Source organism: Ambystoma mexicanum, chromosome 7p (assembly GCF_040938575.1).
Source record: "Ambystoma mexicanum isolate Mex_15411 chromosome 7p, UKY_AmexF1_1, whole genome shotgun sequence".
Lineage (NCBI taxonomy): Eukaryota > Metazoa > Chordata > Amphibia > Caudata > Ambystomatidae > Ambystoma > Ambystoma mexicanum.
Genome location: NC_090939.1, coordinates 670,106,859 through 670,126,597, shown reverse-complemented (window position 1 = coordinate 670,126,597; position 19,739 = coordinate 670,106,859). Strand labels below are relative to the sequence as shown.

Below are 19,739 nucleotides of genomic sequence, written 5' to 3'. Positions count from 1 at the left end.
TCCATCCAAGAAGTACCCTAATGTTGAAAGAGATGTAACTGGGTGGAAAAAGGGGTGTCGTCGAAGTGAGGGAAACCCCAGAGTTGTGATGAGCTGCTAAAGTAGAAGAGCGTTTAGCTGATAAGGGTCAGCCTTATTGGGCATAGAACGTTATTGTCCAGAAAACGTCTTTGTGAATGCACAAGGGACTGTGCCAATGCGATCTGGATAGTGACATTGGTAGATTTGCGCGGCTTGTGCCTGGGGGGAAACAAAGTTCCAGCTCTGCAACGGTTGGAGGGAGGAGCTGTGTTGCGCTCCAACGCTGGCTAGGACTTGTGACGTCATAGAGATGTACAGGGGAGTTGGCGAAGAGAAGGAACGAAGACGCTTACCGTTCCATCAGAATCCCTCCTTGTATGGCTTGACAGTAATTCCACACGCATTGTTGGTGGACATGACGCAGCAATAAAGAAAGGAACCTGTCTGCATAGGCGTATCGTGCTGATGTCAACCCGGAAAGGAAATGTTGCAGAAGTGAAAGGAGCTCCATTATTATGTGAAATGGGGCGCGCGCTGAAAGGGAGCGTGGCACCCCCACATAGAGGGTAACAACAGAACAGCAAGTGTACAACCGGACTTGTTAGGCATGACGAAGGAGTAAGAGGCGGTGAGGAAGTGTCACGGCAGGGATTGGAAGAGGCACAGCAACGGCGTGGAAGAAGCACTGCAACGGCGGGGATGCCAGTAGTGAAGGGCTCTGGCTTTTGTAAGTGCAATGCGACATGCCGGCAAGGATACGAGGTCTGCGGTTGCCCGACAGCCAAGTGTGCAATGAAAGTGCGCCCGAGCCACGCAAAGTGTATCATTTTTATTGTTGTGACGGACGTCAAAGAAGTGAAGTTTATAATGATTTATGTAAACATGAGATGAAAGTGTGCCAAAGGTTTTCATAATCATTGGAATGTGTGAAGTGGGTAAATGCTCGTTGAGTATGAGAGGTCAGTGCAATTTTAGGTGCGCATTAACCATTTTAGAATTTTCAGCTATAAATGGACATTTATAGACTGTACTCGACACAGTAATTGATGAAAGGTGAAAGTTGGAAGTGCATGTTGCTTGCCTGGAGATCTAAGTATAAGGTTCTGAGTGAGATAGAATTAACCTTTTGAAGAATTGCAGGATGACGTCGTCTGAGACGACATGGACTTTTAGGATTTTGAAAGTATGACCATAATGACAAAGTAGGCAGCATTAAGGCGGCATGGACTTTTAGGCATATGTATATATATATATGTGTATATATATATATATATATATATATATATATATATATATATATATATATATATATATATATATATATATATATATATATAGGCAGATTTATAGTAACATGGATATGTAACTATGGAAAATGTTGTATGTGTGAAGTGAGTTGCCAATGTTGAAAAGTGTGGCAAATGTTGAAAAGCGTGGGATAGCGTCCCATCAATGTGAAATCAGTGTTTAGGTGTAGGGATAGCGTCCCAACTGAGGTACAGGAATAGCGTCCTGAGCATGTAGCAGGGATAGCGTCCCATTTGGGGTACAAGGGATGGCGTCCCTAGTGTGAAGGAGGGATAGTGCCCGAGTGTGTAAGTAGGGATAGCGTCCCTCATCTGTATTGGGATAGCGTCCCCCATTTGTATAGGGATAGCGTCCTGCACCAGTTTAGGGATAGAGTCCCTCATCCGTATAGGGATAGCGTCCCGCACCAGTTTAGGGACAGCGTCCCTCATCCGTATAGGGAGAGTGTTCCTGAGTGAAGTTGGGAGACTAGGTATCAGTATGGGATAGCGTCCGAAGTAAGTGGTAGGGATAGCGTCCCTCAAAAGGAGTGTTGGGATAGCGTCCCTGTTGAGAAGATATAACGTCCATTAGCATAAGGTTTAGGGATAGCGTCCATGTAAAGTGTAGAAAAGGGGTAGAGACCCGTAGTGGGGATAGCGTCCCTGAAGTTTACTTTGAGTTGCACCGCTCGTTAAAAAGATGCACGGTGTAGATGTTTTGATGTGTGAATGCATTGTGTTGTGTTCCCTGTGTCAGTGATGGTTTTGGTAAGAAGGGGATGTGTTGTGAAGTGCTTGTTGGTGAATGTCAAGTGGATGTACGTCATTGGAAAGAAAGGAGATGTGTTGCGAAGTACTTGCTTGTGAATGTGAGACACTGTTGTCATGTTGGAATGTTGATGTGTGAATGCTGTATGAGGGTTCTGCCTGCTGTCAGTTATGCCTGGGTGATGGGACCCAGTGGTTTCCTTACATGTTAGCTTAATGTAACTGACAATAAAGCCTATGTCTATAAGCTACAAGAGTTTACAGATGTACCATTATTACAGTACCTAATACAGAAAGTTTATAAATATATAAAATAAACGTAGTGTAGTTTTGCTGTTACTGCTGCATAGATGTGCTGTTGATTTTTACTGTGCAGTTTCTGTGGGGTAATTCTGTTGGAGGCATATTTATTTTCTTTTTGTGTATTCCATTATGTTGTATATGCTATGTAATTGGATGGTTGGTGTCTTATATATACACTTTCCACTTCCTATTTATTATTGAATGTAATTTATTTATATGCTACGTTTTGAACATGTACAGTGTTTTTATTGCATGATACAACAATGGTAAGATACCCCCTGAGTTTTTGGATAGTGTTGATGTTGACCGCGTCCGTCCGCGGACATCAAAATCACTAGCATGGGTGGGGGGTTCAATATCTTCTATGTTACATATATATGAACTAAGGGAATCCTAGTAAACATTTATCAAATTCATGCCATCTATATCTATATTCAGTGAGAAAGGTTTGTTAAAGGGGTGTTATGGTTAGGTTGAGCTACTAAAAACCTATGAAATTCAGTGAAAAATCTTTGTTAAAGGGACATTATGGTTCCAAGTAAAACCAAAAAAACCCTGAAATTCACCGGTTATGGTAAGCTAACCAACCATAACTCGCACCACCACCGTGCACGGCTAAGACTAACACCCAGGACATCACTCTTTTTTCCTTTACTGACATATATAGGCCAGTAACAGTCAGGAACTAAAAAGTACTATAGACTTGTACTTCAAATATGTTCTTACAGTAACTCACAGCATAAGGAACATATACATAGGGGAAAACAGACTTTAAAGACAGCAATGCTTTCTGTGTATGAAGATAATCAGTAAGGTTATCAACACTTATTGTTTTGCTGTTTTTTTATTACTGTACTTTCCCTGGATATGCTCATATTTGTATACATTGTACTCACACTACATTCCTTAGGGTCCAGTCACATCATGAGATAGTTATACATAGGGAAGTAGCAGCTTTGAAGCAGAGCAATCATTTCTGTGCATGAAGATAATCGGTTAGGTTATGAAGATTGTCTGGTAATACTGCTGTTTTTTTGTTTACTTCACTTTTCCTGTATATGCTCATATTTGTATGTGTTCTGTGTTTTGTTTGCAATAATGCAATTATGTAGCAAGTGGGTTTTATTAGGTACTTATTAAATGTTTCCAGTATGCAAAACTAATAAAGCATTTATAATTTTAGTATTTAACATGGCAAGATTATTAATATTGCATCTCCATCATGTCTGCTGCACACAATGCCTATGTTTCTACATGTGTACCTTAGTATACTGGAAAAACTGTTTGTATCAATGCATTGCTTAATGCACTACATACCTCATGATATTTATTTCAATGATTCTTGACACTTTTTTTATCAACATTACAATAAGAATCCCTTGTACAGACTTTTCATGAAAAGTAAATGCACATGTGAGGTCATCAATGACATTTGTGATGTCATCTTTGATGTCCTGGGTGTTAGTCTTAGCAGTGCACGGTGGTGGCGCGAGTTATGGTAGCGTAGCTTACCATGACGGGCGAATTTCATGGGTTTTTTCGGTTTTACTTGGAACCATAATGTCCCTTTAACAAAGTTTTTTCACTGAATTTCATAGGTTTTTAGTAGCTCAACCTAACCATAACACCCCTTTAACAAACCTTTCTCACTGAATATAGATATAGATGGCATGAATTTGATAAATGTTTACTAGGATTCCCTTCAACCATAACGTCCCTTTAACAAAGTTTTGTTTCCATAGGAAGAGAATTTTTTGGGTGGCTTATAACTTCGCTCCCAGCAAAAAAAGTGTATGGCCCACTCTGATTTTTTTTGCAAAGTTTGGTGAGGATTCGTCCAGGGGGGGAAAAGTTATAGGGGGGTCCCAAAACTTGTGTCTTTTCCTATAGACATAAAGGGAAAAAACTTTGCGCACGGCCACAGGCCAAACCGCTGGACGGATTTACACCAAATTTGCGGCAGAAGCGGGGGCTTGGTCCCGAAAGCGTGCTTTTGCAAATTTGGTGTAAATCCGTCCAGTAGTTTTTTATAAAATGACCAAAATGTAAGGCAAAAAAATTAGTGATATCTGTGTTCGCTTCGCGGACGGACTTCCCTGTTCGCTCCGCGGACAGCACCCCGATTGGCCCATGGCCTTGCGTCATGTCCGCAGACATGCGACGTGTTCGCTGATTGGACGGCGAGGGGCGTGGAGCGCGTCAGATTTTCTGTGGCGCCCGCCATCTTGTATTCGCCGTCGACCGCGTACAGCGCGGTGAAACGTGGATAAAAAAGTTTTGCGTACTGTGAAACATGTAATAAGTAGATAATAAAACCCACTTAATACATAATTATTACAGACAAAACACAAGAGACAACAACACATACAAATATGAGTATATACAGGGACAGTGAAGTAAACAAAAAAGCAGAAGTAGTAGCAGAAAGAGTTCATAACCTAACTGATTGTCTTTATGCAGAGAAACTATTGCTCTGTTTCAAAGCTGCTACTTACCATATGTATGTGTATCACATAATATGACTGCACCCAAAGGAAAGGAAAGGAGAGTGAGTATAATTACAAATATGAGCATATACAGGGAAGGTAGAGTAATAAAAAAAAAAACTATGAGAAAGTGCTGATAACCCTAATGATTATCTTCATGCACAGAAAGGATTGCTATCTTTCAAGCCAGTGTCTTCCGCTATGTATATGTTTCATATGATGTGACTTGACCCCAAGTCTACAAATATAGTACCTTTTCAATTTTTACTTCCTGACTGTTAATGAAGAAAACTATGTGGCTTCGATATGTCAGTAAAGGATAAAAAGGGAGAGCCAGCCATGTGATGTCGTCAGTGATGTCATCAATGACATTTGTGATGTCATCTTTGATGTCCTGGGTGTTAGTGTTAGCAGTGCACGGTGGCGCGAGTTATGGTTGCTTATGTTACCATAACTGCCGAATTTCAGGGGTTTTTCGGTTTTACTTTGAACCATAACGTCACTTTAACAAAGTTTTTTCACTGAATTTCATAGGTTTTTAGTAGCGCAACTTCACCATAAATTCCCTTTAACAACGTTTTTTTACTGAATATATATATACACACACTAATACATTTATTTCGGATACAAATTCCATAAAACATCCCATAAATTAAAAATACATTATATAATAAATAACAAATACAAAAAATTGTATACAATCAAGTAATCTGTAAAAACGTATAAGGACCCAATATCTCATATCCGTGTCCTAACAGCCATAAATTCTATTTGTATGCACTTATCTCTCAAGCTCAAGGCTTTCAAAAAGGCATTTATCTGCATCATCAACCAAACTGTTGTAAGGCTTCTTGACAGGCCCTTACCCCATACTTGAGCATGAGCCATATTTGGTTCAGCCACATTTTCCTCAGTACACTGTACAATGGGCATAATATAACAAAATGCACTGCATCCTCTACAGCATCCTTACAGTGAAAGCATCTCAGTAGAGAGGCGTCCATGCTTTGTTTTGTGAAACCTGCGGTTTTACCGTCAGTCACCAAGGGAAATCCAGACATGGACCTTTTCCTCACTGTGCTTTAAAGAGTCTCAGCTGCACCTCACTGAGCCCAACAAGGCGGCCAAAACACGTGTCTGGGGTTGCTGATGGTGCATAGCATACTGAGGTGCAAAACAATGATTCCTTTTTTGCACATCCATTTACGGAATCAGCACCATCTTTAACCACGAGGGTTACTGCATTCGAAAATGTCCACTATATGATCTTGCGACTACCTCTTCCCCCTTTGCAAATGCTTTGCTGCTGATTTGCCACTCGCCCACTTCATTTGCCAATCGGGCAACGCCAGCTGGCGAAGCAGGCCTCATTAACAAAGGCCACGTAACTAAGGCTCCTGACTGAGCTGACCGAGAGGAACGAGCTACAAGCACCCCCTCCATGCTCTCTGCTCTACTCACCCGATTATTCGCCAATTCATCTTACGAGTTACGACCTCCTACCCGCCTGCACCCACTCCAAGAGGGTAGCTCAATTTGTTGTGCCTGACAGACTCTAATCCCGCTCACCAAACCTGGAAACCTTCGGTAGCACGTAAACTATCTCTACGGAATGCGCACTTTGAGACGTCCCCCCCCCCCCCTTGCCATTGACCATTGCTCTTCCTCTCCTGGAACATTCACCTCTATCTGCAATTTGCTCCTGTCTCGCCCACCTTAACTTTGACATCTCCAAAATGTCTATATTCATATCTGCAATTCCACCTAGCTGCTCCTAATACTGCTTGCTCGTCCCCTTTGGTTGCAATAATGTACTTATAGGGCTTGCCCCACAGCGCAAAAGTGCTTCTCCACTCTGTAGAGTTTACGGTTCCGGTTATGGCACACAATCAAATCTTTTAATCTGACATCCAATGGCACGGCTGCCAGCCTGATATTCATTTGGGTCCTTTGTTTGTGTCTTGAGCGTTAGCTGAGACATTCTTTTGAGAATGAGATCTAGTTATACTGCGGCCATCTTGGGATCTATTTTAGTCCCTTTTTTATGTCCCAAGCACAATAGGTGATGTTTGGTTGTTTATAAAGAGAGGACGTCCGCTCTTTATGTTCATTACGAACAAGAGTAGAGACGTGCCGCTGGATTGTGTTCTGACCGCTACGAGCCTGTGCCGGTAAGCTTTTGGAATATGTCGCTGTGCATTTAACTTATATAGATCCAATTTAAATGTGAATGTTTGGCGCGGGATGCGTGACACAGGGAAATTGGAACTGTTCTATACTCTGGGATTACAATAGCCACATCGTATGGCGCGGTAGCGTTGATTGAACGCTGCATGTGCCTTATGACTAAACAAGAGAACACACAATAGTGGGTTCAAGACGTTATGTGATAGATCATCTTTGGGTATGTAGTATACCTGATTGAGTGGGACTTAGGCACCTCCATCATAGTGGATAGTGTTTGTTATAACTGAGGGCCGGCACGTGTAATTTAATAAAATAGCATGATTGGGCAGCAATGCCCCATTGGTTATTGATTATTATGTCTTCTCTATTCCTATAGTGGTGTAGACCTTGTTGAGGTCTGTGAATTGGTTCATAGCTGAACCAACTGGGCACATCAATTGGAATATATCAGTGGATTGCGCCGAAGGCGTGTGAATTCTTTATCACATGAACCAGCAGTGATTGTAAGTGCATTTTGGTACATTTTTTTTATTGTTTTTAAATGGATTGTAGCATGGCTGGGTGATTTAGTATTGCCTACCAGTGGTGATCAAAAATAGACCAAGTGGTATTCTTTGTTTATTCCACAGGATGTATAGAATGTTATAGAGTCACGTGGAGGATTGATTCCGATGGTCAACTTGCTTACCCTAGAGTTGGGCCTTGGGGGTGAGTAGACCCTGGTGATTCTATTGTATAGATACACTTTTGTGACAATATAAGTCACCGTCTAAATTAAATAGGGATGACACTTTCCTGATGATTGTATATGTATGTTTTTTTAGAATGAACATTGGCCTATACGCTCCTGAGGGCAGAGTAATTTCTGGGTGCACTACGTCCTGAAGAAGGTCTTTGTGACCGAAACATGTGTCGACGATTTGTAGTGTGGATCTGGACCAACAAAAACACCAGATTTTTGACACCTGATACTGTGGATCGGGTCATGAGTATATGCAAAAACTAAGGAAGATTGTATTAAGAGCAGCAGTTTATACTGCCTTAACATGCCAAATTGGTTTTATTGTTGATGGTTTGAATGTGAAAGTATGGGATTAAGAGTGATTGTATGAGATACGAATGTTAAATTGATTAAATTAATTATTTGATTTTATGGTTTTATATCATACATTAACTATGCGAAATTTGTATTGATTAAATATTAAAATCTATATTTGAGCGAAGACTTTGTGTCATCCCATTCCACTGGTCCACCTTGTCTTAATATAATGTACTTTACCTGAAGGACCAGGGATTAAAATTGCAGGTTTACCCCTTTTTTATAACAAGTTTAGGGTTCCCACACAAGCCGCCTACCCCTCTACCCCTATCACTAGCCAACTCACTTGCAACGAGTCGCATGTTCATTTGATCCTCGCAGCAGCTGTCTAGCACACCTAGTTAACGTTTCTCACAGGACTGCTCTGCCTCCTCCTTGTTCTGCTGTTGTGCCCGATAGTTGATTGCGACCAGTGTCAAATTGCCAATGCAGGCATAGGTCTCCCTAACCTTCCCTCCACGTCCACCTTTCAATAGTGCTTCTCCCTAACTCTGTGCGAAGGCTACATGCAGCTTTTAACCAAACTTTGTCGCACCTGGGAAAGTTGCGTCTGGCCTATCATTGTGCCAAAGTTTGATTGCATAACAAGCCTAATTGCGCCAATGTTCAATGTTAAATGTATTGCCTAACGCTGTGATAATGCCAAATGCTGCTTTTTACTGAACTTTGCTATAACAGGGAAATGGCTCAAAGCCTAATTCTGTACCAATGCTGATCGCTTCATTGTAACAAAATTTTGTCCCAATTCGGAAACCTGCATCTAGCCCAACGCTGTGTTAATGTGAATGTTATGATATGGCATTTATAACGCGCCTAAACACAAATGTAACCTTCCTGCCCAACACTGCGCTAATGTTAAAAGGCCACTTTGCCTTTCCTGGCCCTAACAGGGAAAATCGCACCTGGCCTAATTCTGTACCAATTCTGACTGTTGCACTTTAACCAAACTTTGTTACCAAATTTTGTCCCAACGGGCAATACTACATCAGGCCTAATTCAATGCTAACCTTGAATGTTGCATCTCACCTGATCCTGTGCCGATTTGCATCCCTGGGAGATATTTGAAGTCTATATTCAGGGCAGGGCCTATTTTGGAATTCCTTTTCTTATCAATGCATAGAAATTACCTAATCGAAGTTTGCACAGATGCCGAGGGGTATTTGGAAGTGGGACTAATCCAGACGTCCTGAAATCTTAATTGTGGATAAGTAAAATATGTGATGGTACTGATGCATGTTCTGTTAACTGCATCCTTTGTGAAGTAAAAACTACAATTCTTTTCAGTGGAATTGAGGATTGCCCAAGTAATTTTAATTCCAATACTAAATATCTACTTTTGGCAGGTGAGGGTGACAAGCGGTATTCCAGAGATTTTGCTTTGTGGAAAACATCCAAACCACAGGAGCCATTTTGGAGTTCCCCTTGGGGAAGCGGGAGGCCTGGATGGCACATCGAATGTTCTACAATTGCGAGGTGAGACCAAAGGTAGACGTGTAACTAAAAAGTAGTGGAACTATGACTCTGGCTGGAGATGCAGCATGCAGAAACATGGTGCAATTTATATTGAGGGGTTACTGCTGGGGCAGGTTCACATCCAAGAGCGTGGAACGGGCAAAAGGAGGGACTCCTGTATTATTTTTCTTCATCAGTCAGATGGGAGCTCTATATATCGCCTTTGAGAAATCAGTCATCTTTACTCGCTGATCACGGACATGAAGCGCCTGTGATATTCCATAGACCAAAGGTTCCATGCTGGGTTATGCTATACTGTTTGATGCTGTCCTTGTGGTAGGCAGGACTAGCCCAAAGGATGAATTGGAAGATGATCCAGATCATTTTATGCTGAATAGTATACTTTAAAAGTAACCATCGACAATGTAGGCCCTGCTAGCATTCAGAGGGACAACCTATGCTCAACTCAGTTTTTTTCCAATATAGATCACCAATCAAAATAAGAAAACTGTACAAGTAGCCACTGCACTTTCCTTCAAGCAGTGTGGACATGATTACCTTTGCTACTTCCAGAAACCAATCTGTTTTGAGCCACCTGAAGTTTGCTAGTCAGTTTACAATAGTCCAGGTGATGAGTCAATAATGCTCCTACTACCACTGGCCACTTGTGCAGTGACATGAAATACCACTTAGCCACCTGATATTAAAAAGCATCCCTTGTGAATGGTCTGGGTCTTTGTCAAATATAACGTCTAAGCATTTAACCTGAGATGACACTTTGACAGTTTTCCAAAGATAAGGGGGAGATGGGCTGTGAGGATTCCGTCTTGGTGTTAGAAGGTCCTCCGCCCATCTGCCCTTGGTTAAAATGAAACCATTTAGAATCTATCTAATCTGAGATGTCATCCAGGCTCCATAAAAAGTGATTAAACGGAGTTCAGTTTATCTGCAATTTTCTTAGGATAGTACATTAAAGAGGTATGATTTAACTTCAAAAAGAACTATTCTGGAATGTTAAAAATTGTTCTAAAAAGTAGTAGAACTGTTAACAGTAAAAAAGTAGTGGATCTTCGTTCCCAATCGGTACTGCTCACTATGACCTCTGGGTAAGACATCCTGTACTTGTAGTCTTTACAACTGAGAATGCAGAAACAACTACTGATTTATATAAAAGAGCATGATCAGTTAAAATAGTTTAAAGCAGAGGAAACTGATTCGTTTTCATCTTGCAAAAAATTTTCAGTTTTGTCAAGTAGAGAAATTACAAAAGGAGTAATTTGAGTCTAGGACAAATTCATACGTAGTTAACACCCTTTAAAAGACGATGATGTTAAACAATGTTAATGTGCGAGGACATCTTTTTGTAGAATGCTCACACAAAATGCAGGCGTTCATCTTTTTTTTGTACCAATTGAAAGTATTATGCAGATATGAACCATGTATTAGCTTTGGAAGTTCCATAGGCACCTTAAATGGAAGCAATGGCTGGTCAGCTCGTTTCAAAGCAAAAAAAGGGCTTTTTCCAATGTAAACTCCATTGGGTGAAGGACTGGTATGCATTGAAGGCAGGTCTGGAATGGCTGCCTTACCTACAGGGCGATAAAACTACTCAAAGCAGGTAACACACTGAAAAAGTTCATAATTGATTGTTGCCTTTTTAAGGAGACAAAGCTTAGTCACATGTAACTGCTGAATGTAATATGTTCTCAAGGTTAGGCACAATCAGATTAAAGTGTGCTCCAGTCATTTCCTAAAATTACTGATGTTCCTTTCGAAACATATTGAAGTTAAAGATTTAAAAACACACAATTGGACAGCAGGGCATGTTGTGCATTTTCCTCACAGTCTAAAAGTGAGTTTTGCAGCCTCTGTCCGATGTCAGGACAATTTAGTGATTTCAATATTGATGCTAAGGTTTACAAGCTGGTATGTAATATGACACTACAAAATATGTTCTAACGCTAGTCTGTATTAACCACAATATCCTAAGAAGCCACGGGTATTGAGCTCTCACTAGCTTTGCTGCATGGGTCTTCCCGGTGCTGCTGATGGCAGCGTGGTGAGTTAGGGACAAGAAGGGGGTGGGAATGGGTGGGCAGGGTCGAGATGTGTGGGCTGGACGATGCAACCAGGCCCAGAGGAGGTAGGGAAGGGAGGAACAGACCCAGAAGGCAAGGTGTGGGCACTAGGGAGGGGGCCCCTTCAAAACAAAAGGATGACGTTGTTGAAGGACTCATCCCTCTGCCAACGGCCACAAAGGGGCAGTGCCTCACAATCCCAAGGGTGTGCAGAAAGTGCTATGCATGGCAAAGACCATCATCATATGATGTTAGGAAAGATTTCCATGTATGGGTAATTTTCCCTGCAGTTGTGAACACCCCCAACTTTTTGCTATTGTCTGACCACCCTAGCCTGACTTCTGCCAGTGGAGCCCAGGCTTCTGCTGTCCTCCGCTGGGCTTTTGCTCACTTTGGTATGGAGAAACAGAAATGCCCTTAAGACAGTCAGTACTGGGAGACTTTGTTTCCCTTAGTCTTTCACTTGCTATTCTTTAGTAACATTTTATCAGTGCACATAGTACCTTACAGTACAGTGTGCTGGGGTCCTCTTTTCGTTTTTAAAGGCCCTAGATGCCCTCAAAGGATTTCACAGTGAATGTACAAGTGTGCCTTCGACACAGCTGGTGGCAGCTATTACTTTTCATATATCAACTATTTTTAAGGTCCATTCTGGGTTTGGCACAGTACAGTGGCCAGTACCTAAAATGGCCATGCCACGAGGTCCTTTGTTCTGTCCTTTGGCCATCTTGTCCCTTTGCCTTCCCCAGGTTGAGCAGACCCGGGAAATTCCTTATTTGGACATGCAGACCCCCGCGCAAGCCAAAGCTTTCGCAAGCTTCTGCATGCATGGTTTGTGTGTTTCCAGGATGTGGGCTTGAGCTGTCTAGTTCCAAAACACATCCTGGGTGCCAGGATGTCTGGTGTGCTAGGATGACTGGGACCACCGTGGTCCATGATTGGTCCACGTCTGGGATGGCTGTATGTGAGCTGTCTCTCATTGGTTTCTCTTCCTTTTGGTGTGAAGGAGATTTTGGATAAGAGATGGCATCTTACACCCATTCCAGGTTGATCTTCTGAGTTCACACTGAATTTAGTAAAGGATCCAAATATCCTGAATCAACGAAGCAGATCCGTGGCTCTGCTGGTGACCCACAGGAAGGTTTGGCACCCTGAGCCCGCTGTTGTCCCGTCGTACCCCCTGTTTCTGGTCGAACCTAGAAGGCGCTTCGACCCATTGGAATAGTGGGACCAACTATTCTCGGCACATCCAACTTAACCTGCAAACAAGCCTCTTCGGAAGTGTTCCTGGACCACCCAGTGAACTGACCAGCTTGTACGGGCCCTTTGCTCTGGAACCGCCACTGTCTCGAGTTTTTACTTGGGCCTTTGGAGACTGTAAGCTCTGGATATAAGGCACTCTCCCGCAGAGTTTCGTACACCTAGCATTCCTAGGTCTGGAATTGGGAGAACTCGAGCATACACGGTCACCATGTCGCCCAGCTGTGTTGACTAACTTCGTGGGTGCCTTGCTGCTGTGCCCCCATGTGCCCTCAGACTCGCTGCAGTGGAACCGGCCTGATCCCTTCACTAGGAGCAGAGATATCGCCACTGTCCCAACACAGAATCATTCCTGGAGCGCAGCCCCTGAAAGCCGCAGAACTGCGTCACTGCAGGATTTGAACCTGCGACCGAAGTGGACTCAACTGCAGAAGTTTGGTCCTGAGTGCGCAGAGGGTCGGTGAGTACTTGCAACCCTTACCGGGGGCCCCTGGCGCATCCATTAATGTTTACACATGAGTGTCCCCTGGAGACCACTCTTCTTTATCGAGGTAGCCTGCGCTACAGAGCTATTCCCAGTTCTTGGGTTCCTGTTCTGCCCTCTTGTGGAGACCCTCCTTGAGTAGTGGGAACTTATTCTTTGCTGCCTCACCCACCTTCCCGAGTCGCTGCAGTCCCTGAAGGAGACCCTGATTTGGCGTAACCGCATGATCGCTTGCGCCAGTACCGAAAGTACTTTTGAGCTCAAGGCTCCACTCATATTAGGGACTGGACTGCCTCTCAAGTTAGGGTTTGAATTGTGAAGTACTGCCACAGAGATATTTGCACTGTATAACCCCTTTCTTTACAGGTTGGGGAACTGTACTAAGTAATATCCCTGTTGGCTATTGATATATATGTTTATATATGTTTGCTAGATTGGTGATGTGTTGGTTTTGTTGTTACTGCTGAATGTTTTCTTTGTGCCTTAAATAAGTGTATCTATATTTTTAATATACACCTGACTGAGAGTAATGTGTGGTACCGTTTGCTGCGTGTGGTCATTGTGGGCTTTCGATCACTCTCACCCCTCCTGAGACCTAGTCTTGACCACTGCCAATGCTACCGCAAGTGGGCTGGCTTGTCCAGAAGTTTGCAAATACAAAATGTTACCCATGTTGAATGATGCACTGTCTGCTGCTTTGTCAGTGTGCCTCATGCTCTATGATGGGAGCCAAACATTTGAGCTTTGAACGCAAGATTTCTTTTGAGGTCCTGTGTTGTCACCCATTAGGGATTCTGAAAAGTAGTGTCCAACAGCTGTGGTCAGACTTGATACCAGAGGGTTTTCTTCTAGCTTTGTTGGCATGACTGCGTCATTAGTACTGGACTCAATTGGTAATAGTGTGTCATAAAACGTACATCTATTTTCAGACCTCTGTCTTTTAGGTTAAGCATGCTCCAACGCTGTTCTGTGTGTGGTGATCTAGAGGTCTCCTTTTGAAACCCACACTGATAGATTGTGCATGTCCCATGTGAAGTGTTTGTTTTCTTGTTGAAGATGGTGTATCGATGTAGGTTCATCCTTTCACATAGATCATGAAAGGTCTCCCCTACATGCTTTATTTGCAGGCATTTTTTGTGTTGGATGAGTTATACAATATTTGATTATCTGTAGTCGTATGACACTTGTATCTGTATGGTTCGGTTCTATGGGGTTGTCATGCAGATGTGTTGGCACGTTTTGCATTTCCTAAGAATATGTGGATGTATCCAGATATTCTTTGTTCTTGATCTAGTGGAAATGTACTTTGGGTAAGAGACAGTGTTTCTCAGTTGCTTGTATGCAATTGGAGAAAGCTACTTTGAAAATGTCTCTCAGTTCCTCATCCCTTCTAACTAACGGTTGAAAGTCCTTTACGATCCTATTCAGTTGAGAGTGCAGGGTGATAGGTAACAACCAAGGGTGTTTGTCCTGTATTTTCACTGGCTGTATTGTAGCAGGTTGTCTCGGGGGTATTTTCAGTGCACAATGAAATTCCCTGTGCTTTTGTCTGCTCAGTGGCACATTTGAAAGAAGAATGTACAACCTATTTCTCCAGCATGGGGTCTGGCATGGATTCACATGCTCATGAATATTCCCCGTCGTCAGGCTGGGAATCCTCGGTAAAGAAAAATCAGTATCAGTTTTGTTTCTGATCTGTCTTTCGTAGTAGTAACCAATCACTGATCTCTGCGTCATAATGACCACAGCCAATGACTGCCATCTCCCTAAGCCCCGCCTCTGGCAGCCATCTTCAGATTTTTACCGCACGTTCAAGTGTTGGGATCCTCGTGCTATTGCTCTCGAGCTTTAGTGCTTTTTTCGCGTTTTTTCCTAGGAAAATGTTCTCTTTTTCGGTCAAAAGAGCCTCAAGCTCCACCGTTTCTTTATCCGATCAATGGGGACCCGTGTCGGATTCTTCTACGCTCCTCAAGGGTGAAGATTTCGTCGAGCCACGCTTTTGGAGGACTCCAGAAGTTTCTCAAGCCCATCTCGACCATGGCCCAGGAAAAGGGAAGCTCGAAGCCCGGAAAGCTGTTCAGGGTCTGCCCTGGATGCCAGCTTCAGAATGTCTTTAAGGAGGACGAACACTCCCTTTGCCTCTATTGCCTGCATGAGGACAAGACGCACGTGGAGAAGGACTGTGTGTTTTGCGGCAATATGTCGGAGCGGACCATGAAGGACCGCCATCTGCGTCTCGCCAACTGGCTGGAAGGGAAGAGCCCGTCAGGCGAGAAGAAGAAGAAGAAGAAGAAGTCCGAGCGGTCTTCTAAGACCTTTGAGGGCGCCCCGGCGACGGGGGTCCAACAGAAGGCCAAGCACCGCGAGTCCGCTGGCACCGGGAGCACCGAACGGTCGGGCGCCAGGCAGGGCACATCCTCCCCGGCGCCATCAACCACGAGCCAGCGCTCTGGCTCGGGGAAGAGGAAGGCCGAGCACCCGGCGAAGCTCCTGGAGAGACCCCGGTCGAGCTCGAAGGCCCCATTGGAGGGGGAGCGAGGCGGTGACCCTCCCCCCAAGGAGAAGGCGGTGAGCGCACCTAAGGTGAAAGCCTTAATCCATCCGGCCAAGGCCTCTATCGAGACAGTCGTGGCGGCCCTGGCTCAGCCTGTGGAGGCTACACCAGTGGTGGGGACCTCGGGGCCCAGGGTCTCCCTGCCACCGCAGAGGGAGTCCTCTTTCATTCCCATTGACAGGACCCCCGTGAAACCTCCGACGGCGAAGAAAAAGGGGGGGGCAGGAGGTCATCGTGGACTCAGCCTCAACCTCTGAGGAGGAGCTGATCGAAGTCTTAAGCCACGGCGTTGGCGTGGAAGAAGACCAGCCCGTCGGGAGGGACCCCGACGTAGGAGACGACGAGAACGTCGAGGGTACCGACGGGGCTCCTGACCGCCCATCGGACTCCCCTCAACCAGTGCCGCATGACAACTCGGCGGCCATTTTGTTTGCTATACAGTCCTTATGCTCGGAGATAAGGACGAGATTGCCGTTGCCACCAACGGAGGAACCTCTCCCGACGGGGGACCCGGAGCCAGGCCCTTCTGGGAGCCCTCCTCCTAAGAGAAGGAGGATTCATCCTCCACCTCCTTTTCAACCATCGCGCCCTGCTCAGCCCTCCTCCCCGTCCACGACCCGTGGGGATGATACGGGGACTGACACGGCCACAACGGGCACAGACGAGGTTTACGACGAGGATCTCCCGTTGTCACCTCCTCCCTGGGCTTCCCCGCCCGACGAGATTGGATCGTTTCATGCCATGATCGACAGGGCATCCTAGCTTTTCCAGCTCTGCCCGGAAGAGAAGAAGGAGGAAGGTTTCCTTTATCAACGGCGCAAGACCAAGAGGAAGACGGTCCTCGCTGTACCTCTATTGGACGATATCTGGGATGAGGGTCTCGCCCTCCTCAAGAACCCATCCACAACGCCTGCGAGAAGGGATCAGTACGAGAAGAGTACCGGGTCCCGGACGCGGGCCCCTTGTGCCTTCGGGCACAGCCTACCCCCGACTCGGTGGTCTCCGTGGCAGCCAGGAAGAAAGCGGGGGGGGCCTCGGCCTCTACGTCAACCTCCCCGCCGGACGGCGAGGGAAAGAAATTGGACACGATGGGACGCAGAGTCATCTCATCGGCAGCGACGACAATTAAGGCTGCTAACGCCTTGGCTATCGTAGCCCGCTACGACAGGGAGTTGTGGTACAAAATCGCCCCCCCTGCTGGATTTCCTGCCATACGACAAGAGGGCGGAGGCCCTAGAGATCTTGCAGGAAGGAGAAGTGGCGTCGGACCACGCCATCACGATAGCGACGGACACCGCTGACACTGGATTTCGCCAGTTGGGCAACGGCGTGTGCCTTAGACGGCGCGGATGGCTCAAGGCAACGGACTTCCGTCAGGACGTGCAGACCAGAGTCTTGGACATGCCGTTCGACGGGAGCAACCTGTTTAAGAAAACAGTGGACGATTCCCTACAAGCCATCAAGACAGACACGGAGACGGCCCGGGCTCTTGGTGTTCTCCAGCAACGACGGCCGCCCTTTCGGAGCGGCGGAGGCAAGCAGGGTGCCTCCAAAGGTTCCGGCGGCGGATTTTCCACCTATCGTCAAGCGGCCCGTTCGTCGTCACAGGAAGCCTACAGGGGACTAGGCAAGTCGGGCGGACCCCGCCGTCGTCGCCAAGGAGGACAAGGCGGCAAAGCCTCGTCGAAGCAGGACTGAACCGGCCGTGGGGTCGGGCCTCCACCGAAGCACCCCGGTGGGAGGCCGGCTGGCGAGCTTCGTCAGCGTGTGGGAGTCCATCTCCACCGACCGTTGGGTGCTGGACGCCCTGGCCCAGGGTCACGCGCTCGAGTTTCTAAAGAAGTGCCCGTGCGTCCCCCCTGTGGCCAGGAAGGAACATCACGTCCCTCAACTTCTCTTGGAGGTAAAGGCGATGCTCAAGAAAGGCGCCATCGAGCTCGAACCAAAGAGGCTTCGGGGCTCTGGAGTTTACTCAAGATACTTCCTCGTGAAGAAGACGGGAGGATGGCGTCCCATCCTGGACCTACGACGACTGAACAAATTCATCAAGGCACAGAAGTTCCGGATGGTCACCCTCCAGCACGTCCTGGGTCAACTGGAGGAGGGCGATTTCCTGTCGTCGTTGGATTTGGAGGATGCCTACTTCCATATCCCCATGCTAAAGGGACACCGAAAGTTTCTCAGATTCATGGTCCAAGGGCGTCACTACCAGTTCAGAGCCCTTCCCTTCGGATTGAGGTCGGCACCCAGGGTGTTCACCAAGTGCCTCGCACCGGTGGCGGCGCGGCTGTGCCTGGAGGGGATCCACGTCTACCCCTACCTGGACGACTGGCTCATCCGAGCAAAGACAAAAGAGCTCGCCGTGGAGCACACGGCGAGGACCGTCCAACTACTCACGGACCTGGGATTCTCTATAAACTATGCCAAGTCCCACCTGGTGCCCGCTCAAGACGCACTGTTTCTGGGAGCGAAGCTCTACACAGTGGCGCTTCTGGCCTCTCCGTCGGAGGAAAGGACGAGGGCCATCTTGGGCAAGGTGCAGTGGATGCCGGTTGCGGACGCGGCCAGGGTGAGGTCCATAAAGTCCCTCCCAGGAATGATGTCTTCTTGCATTTATCTCATCCGCCTGTGCAGGCTTCGGATGCGCCCGTTACAGGAGTTCCTGGACGCTCGCTGGATCCAGACGACGGGCAGCTTCGAGGACAGGATCACACTCGACGAGAGCTTCCGACGAGCGATCCGGTGGTGGGGCACCCGTGCGCATCTGACGGCGGGCATGGACTTCCAGACCCCGGACCATCAGAAGACAGTGACCACGGATGTCTCCCTGGAAGGGTGGGGAGCGCACACAGAAAATCTACACGCGAGGGGCCTTTGGCTGCCGACGGAGAAGTCCCTTCATATCAACGACCTGGAACTCCGTGCAGTGTTTTGGGCCCTCAGGTCCTTTCTTCCGTCCCTCAAGGGCAAGGTGGTGAGGATCTTCACCGACAACACCACCACCATGTTCTACATCAGGAAGCAGGGCGGTACCAGATCCCCAGCCCTGTCCAAGGAGGCTCAGGATCTGTGGCATTGGGCCGTCGCCCAAGGGATGTTTCTGGTGCCATTTCATCTGGCAGGGATAAAAAAACACCATTGCCGACTCGCTCAGCAGGGAGCTGCGCTCGTGCCACGAGTGGGAACTACGACAGGATCTAGTGGACCGCCTCTTCCGACGGTGGGGCACACCCCAGATCGATCTGTTTGCGACGGCGACAAACTCCAAGTGCCGGAGGTTCGCCAGCAGGTTTCCCCAGCCGAGGAGCATGGGCAATGCTTTCTCGTTCCCCTGGGAGGGCCTGTTCCTATATGCGTTCCCTCCATTGCCGCTGCTGATCCGGCTCATCAACCAGCTCAAGAGGTCACGGTGCAGGATGATCCTCGTCACACCTGCGTGGCCGAGGCAGATATGGTTCCCGGACCTTCTGGACTTGTCAGCGTCCCCGCCAATCAAGCTACCGGTGGACGCGGATCTTCTCTCCAGGGAAGGAGGCGCCATCCTCCACCACGACCCGAAGTCGCTGAACTTGCAGGCCTGGCTCCTGCAGCGTTAGAGTTTGGAGGATACGACATACCGGCCGACTGCAGAGAGGTTCTTGCACAGGCCAGGGCGTCCTCAACTCTTAAATGCTACGGACACAAATGGAAGAGGTTCTCTGTCTGGTGCCACGCACAGAAGATTAACCCTCTACGGATTACAGCTCCTCAAGTACTGC

At 46.5% G+C, this 19,739-nt stretch overlaps 1 protein-coding gene across 4 annotated transcripts in view; it reads left to right on the top strand.

Moving 5' to 3' along the window:
* Window positions 1-19,739, top strand: part of CARS2 (cysteinyl-tRNA synthetase 2, mitochondrial) — a 1,341,930-nt gene that overhangs the window by 771,245 nt on the left and 550,946 nt on the right. For all 4 annotated transcript variants that reach the window (XM_069636755.1, XM_069636758.1, XM_069636756.1 and 1 more), the window contains one exon: window positions 9,497-9,626. In XM_069636755.1, the coding sequence (XP_069492856.1) occupies window positions 9,497-9,626 (130 nt within the window). The remainder of the gene's footprint in view (window positions 1-9,496; window positions 9,627-19,739) is intronic.